The sequence below is a fragment of the Anarhichas minor genome, unplaced genomic scaffold, assembly GCF_050575085.1.
Source record: "Anarhichas minor isolate MPS153535 unplaced genomic scaffold, ASM5057508v1 ptg000024l, whole genome shotgun sequence".
NCBI lineage: Eukaryota > Metazoa > Chordata > Actinopteri > Perciformes > Anarhichadidae > Anarhichas > Anarhichas minor.
Genome location: NW_027466470.1, coordinates 9,786,125 through 9,800,409, shown reverse-complemented (window position 1 = coordinate 9,800,409; position 14,285 = coordinate 9,786,125). Strand labels below are relative to the sequence as shown.

The 14,285-nt window shown below is 40.9% G+C and overlaps 2 protein-coding genes across 3 annotated transcripts; both read left to right on the top strand.

Annotated features, from left to right (window-relative positions):
• The first annotated feature begins 503 nt into the window (after positions 1 to 503).
• On the top strand, positions 504 to 7,833 carry acadm (acyl-CoA dehydrogenase medium chain). 2 transcript variants are annotated; one of them, XM_076098281.1, is made up of 12 exons: positions 504 to 613; positions 1,501 to 1,612; positions 2,794 to 2,891; positions 3,238 to 3,307; positions 3,556 to 3,656; positions 4,652 to 4,732; positions 5,055 to 5,185; positions 5,435 to 5,543; positions 5,977 to 6,117; positions 6,540 to 6,635; positions 6,829 to 7,077; positions 7,172 to 7,833. In XM_076098281.1, the coding sequence occupies exons 1-12, from the start codon at positions 599 to 601 to the stop codon at positions 7,241 to 7,243; spliced, it is 1,275 nt and encodes a 424-aa protein (XP_075954396.1). In that variant the 5' UTR covers positions 504 to 598; the 3' UTR covers positions 7,244 to 7,833. The 2 variants fall into 2 exon arrangements, with proteins under 2 accessions (XP_075954396.1, XP_075954397.1); XM_076098282.1 differs by lacking the exons at positions 504 to 613; positions 1,501 to 1,612; positions 2,794 to 2,891; positions 3,238 to 3,307 and having other exon boundaries at positions 3,655 to 3,794.
• A 1,326-nt stretch (positions 7,834 to 9,159) lies between these two features.
• On the top strand, positions 9,160 to 14,011 carry rabggtb (Rab geranylgeranyltransferase subunit beta). Its single transcript, XM_076098120.1, has 9 exons — positions 9,160 to 9,293; positions 9,661 to 9,768; positions 10,393 to 10,590; positions 10,878 to 10,983; positions 11,235 to 11,287; positions 11,389 to 11,499; positions 11,798 to 11,923; positions 12,051 to 12,200; positions 12,711 to 14,011. The coding sequence occupies exons 1-9, from the start codon at positions 9,291 to 9,293 to the stop codon at positions 12,849 to 12,851; spliced, it is 996 nt and encodes a 331-aa protein (XP_075954235.1). The 5' UTR covers positions 9,160 to 9,290; the 3' UTR covers positions 12,852 to 14,011.
• The last annotated feature ends 274 nt before the right edge of the window (positions 14,012 to 14,285 follow it).

Here is a 14,285-nt window from a genome sequence, read left to right as displayed (position 1 = left end):
TCTTTGGCTGAAAACCTAATTTCCAACTTTTCAAGTAGTTCCAAAAGTATTGCGGCAGAACATTTATTGCGAGTGAACGCTAAACGTCGCAGGGAAAGGTCATGGACTGTGGGTAAGGTAATGGAAAAAGCACGACATGACCCTTCAAGGGCTCCGTTGCCTACATAATCGTTACCTAAACTCTTTATACGTCTAATCTCTCACATATGCAATTGATTCTTGTATAGAATAATTACTGCAAAACCGGTAAACAGACAGATAGTGTGACACACCCCATGAATAAAAGAAGTGTAAAATCACAATACATGTGTCAGTTTAACCACTTTTCAGTTAAATATATACATACTAGAATGCATTGCATATGTGAGAGACCTAAGAGAATAGATCAACATTTGGGGTGAGTTATTGTATATAACGCTTTGTTAGGTAACGATCATGTAAGGTGAGGCTACTGGGGGAAAAGTCATTTTCCGGATGACGAGAACGACACGTGATCAATCCAGCTGCTGTGATTGGCTGAGAGGTGCATATACGCTATGTAGGACAAAGGTCTCGTTTAAGTCTGTGTAGACGGCTGGTGCAGTAGCGACACTTAACAATGCTCTTCAATAAGGTACGTATCGTTAACATAGCTTCAACTCACCGCTATATTTTCATAGTTTTAGTTAATGAAAGGTTTTCGTCCCCCTGGCCTACATTTTTACATTACAGCTACATTTCTGGAGTCAATCTAGTGAAGGCTTTGCTAACTACGTCAACAGCCGTTAGCTTTCCATAACATTGTGTTCACACCATCTTTATCATAATGCACATAAAGTAACGTCTGTGCCTCACATAGCTACATTACAACTAGCAAAGCGTATCGCTGAAATTACGGAAATGTGAAACTGTCTGCCTTAAAAATCTTAAAGCCCCAAAGCAGTTCAATGCACTGGTGAAAGACCTTGTCGTTGAACTGTCTAACTGGCAGAGTTTGAAGCTAAACTGAAGTATCTAAAGAAGCTAACAGCTGAATTACGATGCAGGAAAAGCTGGAAGCTAAAGAATGTTACTGTCAAAGTAAAAGTAGTAGTATAACTATGTATTAGTACAAAACTTACTGAAGGATATTTTTTTGAAAGATATTGTCATGCAAAATATTGCATTAATTTTGTTGTGTGTACAAAAAGAGCCACCATATGTTTGTAATATCCTGATGGATGGATAGAAGTAGAGTTGCAACTTTTTTTGTTTCTGTGATCAGATATTCATGTTGTTTAAAAGGTGACTTTAGTGATTTGGAAAATGCCTTCACTTGAGAAGTAAATGTTTACGTGATCTCTTTTTCTTTTTTTTTTAAACATGGTGTTTATTTTTTAATTTTAACATGCTCTGTGAATGCAATTGTGATGCATCAACGATGCAAACTGGGGCTAGCTAATGTTTTACTAACTTCTTACTTAAAACAGTAAAATGAGGTGTTTAAATGAGTGTGTTGCTGGTTTCTCTCTCCATGCTCAGGTGTTCAAAGCCGGTGTGCGGTCTGGGATCCGGCTGCAGAGATCCTGTTCTGCTGCTGCCGGCGCTGAATCGTCTCACTCAGGCCCACCAGCATCCACTGGCTACTCCTTTGGTGAGTATAGGATGTAGGAAGCTTTCCATGATTTCAAAGGATACCTTCACATTTTGTCATACCTGCTTCAAAACAATGCTCACTTACCCATATCTACAACTAAATAACGATTGGTCGCTGTAATCGTTCCTCCTGTCTGTACTGGCTGTGACTAGATCCCTTCCTCAAGCGAGCATGCACTGTCCTCATTCTGTGCAAAAATAAACTGAAGTTCATGTGAGGCTTCAGCAGTCAGACAGATCAAAGGCATATCAGTATCTTCCACAGTTAGGGGATTTAACCCAACAAAGACTATTTGTAGTAAGTATATGTACTTTATTTAACTTGAGGGAATTCTGTACTAAGAGACTGTAACTTTGGAAAATATTAACTTGATTTTACTAATTTTAGACTGCTGAAGCCCCTGACTGAGGACTTTGTCCCCATCATTTAAATGTTAGATTGCCTAAGGAAGGGATTTCTTCATACCCAGTATGGAGTGAAGGAATGATTACGACCAATAGCTCTTTCAATGTACATATGGTCATGTGGCTATTGTTTTAAACTAGGGATCCCTTGCAAAGCTTTTGGGGCTTTCTTTGTTTGTGCCGAAAAGATTTGACGCTTAGGGGCTTCGAATTCGGTAAACACATTGACATCTGGTAGTTTGTAGAACTTTTGTTCCGATGTGCTGCATTACGTGTCGATGATATTGTGCAATATGTTCCAGTAGAATGGTAAATAAATGCATTGTCCAAAAAGCCTAGATTTGAAATATTTGGGTTGGTATATTGACACCAAATATAAATCCACCTTTTTGGTGTAGTTTAGTTCCAGTGTCCACTGTGGGCTCATAGGTTTTACCTTCATGGTTGATATTTATGTAACCTTTCATATGATTGCAATGTGATAAAATTACATTATTACTTGGTATCAGGTTATGTCTTTCTCGTGTGCCATATTTCTCAGTGAAATTATTTTCTTGTCATTGTAACGTAGTTCAGCTGCTAAACTTTAAAAACTGTCAAACTGACTAAATGCATCAGTCACGTGGTACGCTTCACTTCACACAAGCGCCGACACCATGTAATGAAACATCGGGCTTCACGGGAGTCTGTTTCAAATAGAGTTTGGAGAAAAAAAAATGTGTTCCTGTGAGGTGAAGTTGCTTATCGTCTTCTTTCTGCTGCTTTGCCCAACAGAGCTGACTGATGAGCAAAAGGAGTTCCAACAGCTGGCGAGGAAGTTTGCTCGTGAAGAGATCGTCCCTGTTGCAGCTGCTTATGACAGGAGTGGTGAAGTGAGTCTAGCACACAGATTATAATGCATTCTGAAATACAGCTGGACTTGATAAGTTTACTGACCTAAAGGCTTTGAAATGTTATCGTACTACGCATTTTTTCTGTCTGTGTCAGTTAGTGACGTGTGCACGTGCCTCAATCTCCCCAATAGGTCATAAGAAAAGTTCAGTATTACATAGCTTTTCAATGTTTATTTTTTAAATCTCTTATTTCTTTCTTTTAAAGAGTTTATAAAATGTTTTCTTACCTCTTAGCCTGTTGCTATGATGACAATTTCTCCCTAAACTGCGTCTCAGACAAAAAAAGTTTGCATAACTCTTAAACATTATTTATGTCATTTTGCAGTATCCTATGCCCATCATCAAGAAAGCATGGGAGCTTGGTCTGATGAACGGTCACATTCCTCAGGACTATGGTATGTTACATTCTTGCTCGTTGTCTTTTTCAACATGGAGAAGATTAAACTTTAGCACAACGTCGTCCCGCGTGCCCCCTTTGTGGGAGGCCACGCAGATCCTGAAACATCTCGTCTCGTATCAATTTATAGATGACCTAAACAATAGCCACACTTAATAAATATATTTAGAATTTGCTGTGTGAAATTGCATCACAGCCTTAGTGTGTTAATTAAAACCCTGTGATGTTTGTGTGTTTGTAATTCAGGTGGAATGGGCTTGTCAATCTTTGATAACTGCCTCGTCACAGAAGAGTTGGCTTATGGCTGCACCGGAGTCCAGACTGCCATTGAGGCCAACTCTCTGGGAGTAAGTTGTCGTCTATCAGGGTTGCTAGCGTTTCATTTGCTTTTCACCAGTTTCTAAAGAAAGATGAAGTCATTTAAGATGTCCACCACGAGTGATGCCTCCAGAAACCCCGTTCTTAATTGGACATTTCTTTTAAAGGTCGGTGCTATTATCGGTACTACGGTAACATTTTACTCAATTTGCCGTCATCTGTGCTCGTTACTGTAAGTGCAATAAAACATTCACAAGTAAATATTCAATTAGAGTAATTTAGCGTCAAGCATAAACTTGCAGAACAATATTTTCTACTACTCTACCTGCAGTCCCATATTCAGCGCGGGTGTGTTTGAGCCACAGTGCAGTTCTTTGGCTAATAGACAATAGATGTGAACAAGCTGTAACGAAAGCTGACTGTACGTATGTAGACTACTAATTTAGCCCAATCATCCATGTATCCTAAAAATGAGGCAAATTCTTGGAGATCCATCACTTCATAGAGGTGTCTGTGGTGAATGTCTCAAAACTATCCCCATTGTTTGATATTTCTTTAGTGATGTGGGGGAAATTATTTCTTCCCCCCCTGCTGACTCCTATGCAAAGGAAGCACACATTTGCAAATTATAGGTCCACTCATCTGTGTTGAGTCTTGTATAATGTGGCTGTTTTTAATCCACAAATGTCACAGTATATACGGAACATTTAAAGTCACTTGTTGGGATCAAACATAAACATAACGTGTTCCATCAAACCTGTGCTGTGCATGCTGCTGCTGCTATGCAGTAGTGTTCAAAGGCATCTTAGATTTCCATTGAGTCAGGGAGGAGTGACTTTTTAAGGTTGCTCACTGACCATGTTATTTCATTACACGGGGTCATGCATTGGGGTTAATAGCACCGTGTCTACTGAGGATTATAGATATCATTTTCTACAGTCAATATTTCCAGAATGTGCATAACGGTGGTTAATAACAGTGGTTGTAGCTCAGTTAATAAGTTATTTTTGTTTCTCCCACATAGCAAATGCCTGTTATTTTAGCTGGCAGTGAGGCACAGAAGACTAAATACCTGGGCAGGATGACTGAGGAGCCTCTTATGTGTGTAAGTATTTAATAAATGGTGGAAATTAACAATGAGCACATTTACTCAAGGAGGTACTTTACTCGAGTATATCTTAATGATCTTGCTTGCTTTCATCTAATACTTTTACCAAAGACTGCATTACAAGTTTAATGCCACCAAGACGAGTACTGTATGTTGTAATAGGCTTAATGTATTGTATACATATGATGTTTTACTTCCCTAGCATGCGTACCTGGTGTTTGAAATCCAGTTATTTGCATCATGACATGTTAAATAGTAGCGCTGCAGTCACTAGTAGAGTTATTGATGATTCACATGAGTCAACGACTATTTTCGGCAGGCCTACTGCGTGACGGAGCCGGGGGCGGGCTCTGATGTGGCCGGCCTCAAGACCCGAGCTGTGAAGATGGGCGACGAGTATGTTGTCAACGGGCAGAAGATGTGGATCACCAATGGCGGGAAAGCTAACTGGTGTGTACTCGCTACCATTTCCCTTATTGTACTCTAACAATGCATACTCGGTTATGTGTGAAATTCACCTTATAACCTACATGAAGGAAGAATGCAGGACTTTTGTATTAGACTGCATTAGTTTTAGCCAGGTGTACCTAATAAACTGGACACTGAGTTTGTGTATCTACATATTCTTAAAGGAAATTAATACATAAACATCTGTTCGTTGCGCTGAAGGTTATCTGATGCATTCTTTGATGTTCCTAGGTACTTCCTCCTGGCTCGCACTAACGCAGATCCTAAATGTTCAACCGGCAAGGCTTTTACTGGCTTCATTGTGGATGCCGACACTCCAGGAATTCTAATAGGAAGAAAGGTACGATGAGGCGAAATAGTTTTGTCCTCTAACACATCAAGTGTTTAGTATTAAGATCAGTATTTTTCTTGGAGGTTAGAAACATTGTAACAAAGGTGGGACCGTAGTTTCGTAAGCGTATATATATATATATATGTCGTTACACATGTTATTACATGTGTGCTCCCAACAGCTGCAGTAATGAAATGTGTGTAGGTAACAGTATAGATAGCTGCCATTTCACAATTGATTAGTAAAAAGTCACCTATCCACGAGATTCCAACAACACAGAGTGCATTATAAACTCTACTTTCAGATTAGTGCTGTATAAATCATTATGAGATTATAATTGATGGGGAAACTGTGTGTGGGATTCTGCTTTCCAGTCAGGGTTGTCCAATAATGACCTCTGATGTGTGCACCACTAGATAACATGTTTGTTTTGTGCTCGTAGGAGATGAACATGGGCCAGAGGTGCTCTGATACCAGAGGCATCACCTTTGAGGATGTGAGGATACCGAAGGAAAACGTCCTGATTGGGGAGGGATCTGGCTTCAAGATTGCCATGGGTGCTTTTGACAACACCAGGCCACCGGTAAGTCTTCCATCTGTAGCACCATGTATCTTATCCTAAGATGGCTAACTATAAAATAAGGATAAACTTTAGTCAACAGTGTCTTCTAGAAGCAGACGAGGCAACCTTTGGATGTGTGTGGACATGTGAAAATGAGTTTAAACTGATGTGCGCCCATTTTCTTTCCATTAAAAAAATCTGTAAAATACAAAAATCAATGTTTCTTATCTACAGATTAACAACTAGTGCGCCTTTACATCGCATCTGACGTCACCAAATTAAAGGGCATTTTACCTTCATCTCCCAATATCTGATGTTCTATTGCTACAACCAAACTAATTCACGCTTTTAAACGTTGCAAATGAAACGCCCATGATTAATTGTATTGGTCACCATTGAAGATTTGTGTCTGCGATGTTACTAATGTAATTGATGCACTGCAGGTGGCAGCAGGAGCAACAGGCCTGGCACAGAGGGCCCTTGAAGAAGCTACCAATTACGCACTACAGAGGAAGACCTTTGGCGTAGCTATTGCTGAGGTTTGTTTGCTTATTTCTTCTATCAGCAGAAAAACGCGCGTTCCCTCACAGCCTTTATATGCTGGTGTACCCCACTTTGAGTTCACTGAATTACAGAGTTGACTGTAGGTTGTATAGTGGCAATACTGTAACTGTCATAACTGGTGACAACTCACTTGTACAGTGTTTTTAAGTGCGTCTTCCTGTTTCACAGCACCAGGCCGTGGCCTTCCTCCTGGCTGAGATGGCCATGAAGGTGGAGCTGGCCAGGATGGCGTACCAGCGCTCAGCCTGGGAAGTGGACCAGGGCCGCAAAAACACCTACTACGCCTCCATCGCCAAAGCATTCGCTGGAGACATCGCCAATCAGGTGGCCTCTGATGCCGTTCAGGTATTCGGAGGCAACGGCTTCAACAGCGAATACCCGGTGGAGAAGCTGATGAGAGACGCCAAGATCTACCAGGTGGGTGGTGATGTCGTGCACCTGATCTCTGCTAACAGAGATTTGGTCAAAACTTCATTTTCATGATGTTTTTTTTTTTGTATGTCCTTCGTAGATCTACGAGGGCACAGCTCAAATCCAAAGACTCATTATCGCCCGAGAGCACCTGGGAAGATACAGGAAATGAACACTTGACTCGTCCTCATTCAAATGTACATTGTTTTAACTTTAACTCTGCTTACATAGTTGTAAAATATTGTTTGGTTAGAAATAGTAAAGAATATTCTATTTCTATGATCGTTTGCCTTATCAGCATTCAGACTTGCTGTTTTCGATCTGATGCAGACCCTGAATTGGTCGACGGCTTTCTAATCGGAACATCAACCAGACCTATCGCATCTAGAAAAAGGGTTTTCTGAATGCAGCTCAGAACGGTGGCCTTATTTTATGACTTGTTGAGTTGAGGATCACCACATTCAGGCAAAAGATCACATGACTGTGTCCTGTCAGGCTGCACTAGATTGTAAATATTTGCTGCCAGGCACAAACATGGACATTAATCTGTTAAATTGTTGATATGTGATACAACAGTTTGGTGTCTGTTTGATGGGGAAACTGATGATCATAAACTAAGCAGAACCAATTAAATCTACGTCTGTACAGATCTATTTCTCACCAGAATGTGTTAGAAACAGAGCAATGTGTGTAATGATTTGTTGAACAACTGTAAAAATGCATGTTTTGTGTCTGATTTAGAAAATAAAGACCTTAACAACAGTTCTTTGTTCTAGATAGTGATTTGCATCTACCGTCTCCTGGTGGGATTAGTCAAATGTATTTTATGTTAATTAAACATAATCTCATGTTTCCTAAATTCAACCAATTATCTGCCATTACAGCCTCGTCTATATTCAAGGATCATTTATAGTCAATTTGCAACACAAGGATGCACAACGAAATTCAGTTGTAGCCCATTTTCAACACAAACGCATGCAAAAAACCATAGTACATTACTGTAGTGCATTTATGAATTTGCATCACAAGGAATGTAAACGGCAGCAACAAAAACGATTCTCTGAAAAACATTGTCCATCAACTTTGACTGTTTGAGCACCAAGCAGCAGCAGCAGCATCAGCATCATATAAACACAGAGTCCACCTCCTCTCGTCCCACCAGAGTCCTGCAGTCTGTCCTGCTGTCCTCCCGTCAAGTGCCCGCACTCATGCAACCGTGGTGTTTGTTTATAGCCTAATATTTGCTTTTTACTTCTGCTGATTGCATTCACACTTGTGCTCATTTGTGAAGATTATCCTGCTGAACAAAATGTGTAAATATAATTGTGTGTTTGCTAAAGAGCTTATTTTCTGCAATAACCCAAAATCTCGTTGGCTTTATGTCAAGGGCCGATGCTAACTTCCAGACATCACAGGGGAGTCTATGGTTTCAACATTGCATTTGTTTAGAACAACACAGAAGCGCTCAGACATGCATCTCTTAAGACAGAAACTATAGTCATTCTGTACAATCCCTCTGAGAGATAAGACCCCCGGACTCAATGTTGCCATAGACACAATAGCTGGCCTCCCACACACGGCTTGTAAAATCTCAATTGTGCCATCATCCCCCCCATAGGGCTCTCTCATCCGAGGGTGTGGCAAGTCAAACACACGACGGGTGCAACGCACCTGAGGCTGTCGGGTTGCTCAAGCTTCCAACGAGTCCTCAACAACCTCAGTCCCCAAATGGAGAACTAACTGAGATCACGAACATGATGGAACATAGATATATTATGGGAGGAGCTTCTGTTCGATATAACTCAAGGTAGAGATGGATGAGGAGCTCCTGCAGTAATTGAAAGACTGGATATTATACAAGCTAAAGCCCTGAGAATATGTAGTGGGGCGTTGCGCAATACTCCAATATTTATCTTATTGACAGAATTGTTGTAAAATCTAATGTAAGTCAAATCTAGCTTGAAGGAAATTTAAATTGTATTTGGGTACAGAAGGGAACAAGGAAGCAGATTACTTGGCAAAGAATGCTGCTATTGTGGAAGAAATAGAAATTGCCCTACAATACGGACTATCGTAATAATACAAATCTAAAATCTAAATTACTGTTAAGCGGATAATCTTCCAAACAGTAGAGGGCAGCAATACACCGTCCCGCCTCTGGTCTGCCGAAACCAACGAAGAAGAAGAAGAAGAAGCCTGATCATGCGAACACTTCCAGAATGGTAATCGGTGTCATGTTGTTAATGTTATAGTTAGTCAGTGTAGTTTAAGATAACATTATAGCCGAAGTAGATGGGCATGTCCACTTGTCTCCATTCTATCCAACGTTAGCGCCACAGTTGACCGTTATTGTGTGAAAGCAGCTAATCACAGTAAAGTCGCTAAAATGTAGCTAGCATCAGTGCTAGCATGTAGCTCGATGATAGCACAGTCTGAAAACAACTCGTCCTTTAGCTAACGTTACATTACCGGTTTACTCAGTATCGGGTTTGACAGCGACATTAGGGGGGTTGTAATTACATCAAATTGAAACAAGGCCAGTTAGAATTAGTTTTTATGTTTTAAATATGTTGATGTGTTTACTGTCAGGGTACCCAAGTGAAAGATGTCATCATTAAGCCTGACTCTCCCAGCACTCTGCTGCTGGACAAACATGCAGACTACATCGCTGCCTACGGCTCCAAAAAGGATGACTATGTGAGTAAACATCCATCCAATGGGGGTTATATTTGGTTGTTTTTCTCAACTTTCTACTTACTTCAGTGTACTTTTTCTCTGGGAATGTTTTCAATGTCACCCAAAAACAAAAGTCCAATGCATGCTCTCTTCTGACAAAGTAGTTCTGTTTTCCAACAACACCACGAGTTTTTTTTATAATAACAAAATAAAACAATCCAATGTAATGCATAGTGGTTAGATGACAGATGTTACCTCGTAAGTCTGTATTAGCAGTGGAATTAAACTTTTTAGGAGTAAGTATAGAAGTAATAGGCCATTTCCTCTGGTTAACAAACTTTAAAAGTACATTTTCTTTCATGCTATCAGTGTTAACAGAAACTGTTTTATACTTTAGATATTTGTGGGATACGGCTCCTGCTATATTTTTTTCCAGGCTGTAGATTTAATTCAGTTTTCAGCACAGCACATACACCCTGTCTACACATGGGCTTTTACTCTGTTAATCATACAAAATTCAGGAATTTGCTTCACAAACCTCTACTGAATAAACAAGAGGAAACCCTGTTTCCATCGGCTGTACAGTAAAAACAGTAACAACGTCCTGCTCTCCTGTTCGTTCGCGTCCTGTTTGTGTTTGTCCAGGAGTACACGCTGTCCGAGTACCTGAGGATGAGCGGCATCTACTGGGGGCTGACTGTGATGGACCTGATGGGGCAGCTGCCCCGGATGAACCGGCAGGAGATCATAGACTTCATCAAAGCCTGCCAGCACGAGTGTGGAGGCGTCAGCGCCAGCATCGGACACGACCCCCACCTGCTCTACACCCTCAGCGCCGTCCAGGTGACTCCATGAAATCTGACTGATTGACGGACTTGTTCTTGTTTTCTCATCAACATTCATGCCGCGAGAGGTCGGAATTGTTGCCAACTAGAAAGAGAAGAATACTTTGCTTTGATTTGAGCTCAAGCAGCCTCATTATCTGTTGTTTTTTAAGATTGTTAAAGTGGTATTTTGATTGAACTCCCAGCAAAACTTCTCAATTCGTCTGTTATCTTCCGTTTTGTCTTATCTTGTTTTTGACTTTTTATTTTTGGTTTAATCATTTCTTTTGTTGTTTTCTTCCTCAGATCCTTTGCTTGTATGACAATGTGGATGCGCTTGATGTGGACAAAGTGGTGGAGTACATTAAAGGGCTGCAGCAGGAAGATGGCTCATTTGCAGGGGACAAATGGGGTGAGCACTCCTCAAATGGGGAAAAAAAAGGAGCGAATGAAAATCACACAAGAACTTTAGTTGTCACAAGTTGACTTCTTTTCAAATATATTTGTACAAATATACGACTTAAATAATTGCTGTCATGTTGGGCTTTCAGCTGAAATCTCAGTAAAACAATAAAGTAGTTCTCATTTATTTAGATTATAGTTTGCTTTAAATATAGTATTTAAATACTAGTATAATGTTATTACAATGCTTTGTTTTTACAGGAGAAATAGACACAAGATTTTCCTTCTGTGCTGTTGCTACACTTGCACTACTGGTATGTATGTCATGTAGAGTTTTTCTCAAGTATTTCTCTTTTCTCAACACTGTCACACTTTGTAATCTGACGATGACTCTCGGTCCTCTCCTTCTTCCAAGGGCAAGATGGACTCAATAAACGTCGACAAAGCGGTGGAGTTTGTCTTGTCCTGTATGAACTTTGACGGAGGTTTTGGCTGCAGACCTGGTTCAGAGTCTCATGCTGGTCAGGTGAGTCCACCTAAGTACTCGTGTCGTGCAACACAGTTTTCTTTCATCTCTTTTTAAACAAAAGCAGCCACATCTGGAGATCTAACTTGTAGAAAGTGTGTGTGAAATTGCGGCTGTGGGCGGGTCTTGTGGGACAGAGTTTGAAAACTGAGAGACTGTCAATCCCCCGACACTAACGGAATGAAATGTTCACACCCTGAAAGGTGACTGGCGTTACATTCACACTCCTCTTGGGCTGTGACATGTGTGAAAGTCCTTCTCAAATATAATCTCTGGTCTTTTCCCTTCTGTCTGTCAGATATACTGCTGCTCTGGCTTCCTGTCGCTCACCGGTCAGCTGCACCAGGTGAACGCTGACCTGCTGGGCTGGTGGCTCTGCGAGAGGCAGCTGCCGTCCGGAGGCCTCAATGGACGACCGGAGAAGGTTTGCGCTCTCCAGACGCGTTACTGGGAAATCAAATGCCTCCTCCTTGTCATTTTTAAACTTTGATCAAATCAGAATAATTCTGGAAGTAGCTCTGCTAATTCGTATATTTCTTCTTCTCGTTCAGCTTCCAGATGTGTGCTACTCGTGGTGGGTTTTAGCGTCGCTGAAAATCATTGGTAGGATCCACTGGATCGACAAGGCCAAGCTGCGATCCTTTATTCTAGCTTGTCAAGATGAGGAGACCGGAGGTTTTGCCGACAGACCGGGGGACATGGTGAGCCGTCAAACACGTCTAACGGAAATGGGAAACGTGTTAGACCTGTCTTTTCATAAAAATCCTGTCTCCTCTTTCATCTCATGTAAGCGTTGTCTGCCCCTCCATGATCCCATCCTTTGTCTCTCTGTCTCATATGAGGTGTGAGACGAAAGCCATCTTGCAGTAGATTCACGGGGAGCTTATTAAGTACGAAGAGGTTTTAGATCAGATTAGACGAGACTAGATTGAACTTTATTGTCATTGGACAGAGTGCAGGTACTGAGACAACGAAATGCAGTTTAGCATCTAGCCAGAAGTGCAAAACACAGTAAAGTGCAGAGTATATAGATTTGATACGGTTATTCGGTCTACAATATGATGCACATCCTCAAATTTTTTCGCATTGTTTAAAACTGCTTGGATATTGTGTTAGTGTGTCATTACAACCCCAGATAATGGAGGAGGACATGCAACTCCTCTTTGTATTTGTGTCTATAGTTGTTATTGAGGCTCCCTCCTTCTCTGCAGGTGGATCCTTTCCACACTCTGTTCGGAGTGGCAGGGCTCTCCCTCCTCGGAGACGAACAGATCAAGCCAGTTAATCCCGTCCTCTGCATGCCCGAGGATGTCCTTCAGAGGATCGACCTGCAGCCTGACCTCCTCAGCTAGCCCTCTGTCATCACCATCCCACCACACACACACACACACACACACACACACACTCACTAAGGACAAAAGGAGTCGGGCGCAGTTCTGACTCGGTTCCTCCGAGTCTGTCTTTACACCCTCAGCCGCTCCTTATGTTATCACGTCACTTTTGTTGGTTTTACTGCAAGAGATGTTTTGAAGTGCGACCATCTTTACAAAATCCTGAAATTCATTAGACAACATTACTTAGCCTTTTGACTTACTCACCGTGTCCATGACTGTTTGCAAACTGTTTTGTAAGTCTTTATGGCTCTTATCAGATAGGTGGGATTTTTTTTTAATTGGACAAGCATGAGCATGTTTGCTCTGTGATTTCAATGTTTTTGGGGCCTAAGACACTTGACTGGTTTTAAGACACCACATCTTTTTTTTTTTTTTTTTTTTTTTAACTTTTTTGTTGGCGAGTTTTGCCTTTTTCACGCACCGACCGTTTCAAATAGAATAACTTCCCTGTTTGAAAAGTGAGCGTGTGAAGGGCGAGCTTTCCTCATCCTGTTTAAACTAGAGCCATCGCACCACTGTGCTAAAGGGTTAGAACTGGAGATGCAACACATGACTTGTTGCAAACAAAGATAGCTTTGTTAAAATGACTTCAGTTTACAGTCGAGGCAGAAACTGTTTTTAGCAGGAATTGGTTTACGGGGCGGTGTTTTTGTTTGTGAGATCCAGATGTTAAACACATGGCGGCGTTGTCGTCTCTTGTCAAGTATATTTAACATCTTATCCACAGTCTCAGCTACACTATTTATTTAAATCCCTGTTACTCAGCTGTGTTTTGTTACGCAGCTGTGGGCAAAGGGTTTAGATCCCCCCCCCCCCAAACTAAGTGTAAAAAATCCTGAAATATTTCCAGTCCTACGTTTTGATTCTCAAGCGTTGTTTTAGCTATACTAATTTGGTTATAACTGTTTTTTTCTTCCTGGAATAACTGACCTTTATAATGCTGCACTCTTGTCTTACTGATTGTAGTTGGATAACTGTTCATTATAATAGAAGGTAAATAAATCACATAGGTCTCAGTTCTTATCCAAAAAGCTGCTTACTGTTGCCAACTTTGTGTGTATATTAATGTAACTTATTTGTTATCTTGGTTAGTAATAAATATTTGATTTCGACCTCAACAGTGATTCAGTTCTTTTGTTGTTTTTTGCAATAAATGAGATTGGAGCCTTTTTAGGAAGCAGATGCCCGTGCCTCAATTTATTCATGAATTTATCTAGTGAAGAAAAATGATGGAATCTAACCCAGTTCACTTGGGTCAGTGGATATCACCAGACCACTCTCTGAAATCACTGGTGAATCTTGTTGGACACAAAAAAGCAGCTGCTCGAATACTGGATTAAACAGTTTATAAAAAGAATGTCTTTTGTTGATGAGAAATGGCGACTGTAAACA

What these genes read in the sequence shown, in the direction of transcription:
- rabggtb (XM_076098120.1), top strand. An exon ending in GCTCCAAAAAGGATGACTAT is followed by an intron (nt 9,769 to 10,392) that starts GTGAGTAAACAT and finishes GTGTTTGTCCAG; the next exon opens with GAGTACACGCTGTCCGAGTA. An exon ending in CCGACAGACCGGGGGACATG is followed by an intron (nt 12,201 to 12,710) that starts GTGAGCCGTCAA and finishes CCTTCTCTGCAG; the next exon opens with GTGGATCCTTTCCACACTCT.
- acadm (XM_076098281.1), top strand. An exon ending in CTTATGACAGGAGTGGTGAA is followed by an intron (nt 2,892 to 3,237) that starts GTGAGTCTAGCA and finishes GTCATTTTGCAG; the next exon opens with TATCCTATGCCCATCATCAA. An exon ending in TTGGCGTAGCTATTGCTGAG is followed by an intron (nt 6,636 to 6,828) that starts GTTTGTTTGCTT and finishes CCTGTTTCACAG; the next exon opens with CACCAGGCCGTGGCCTTCCT.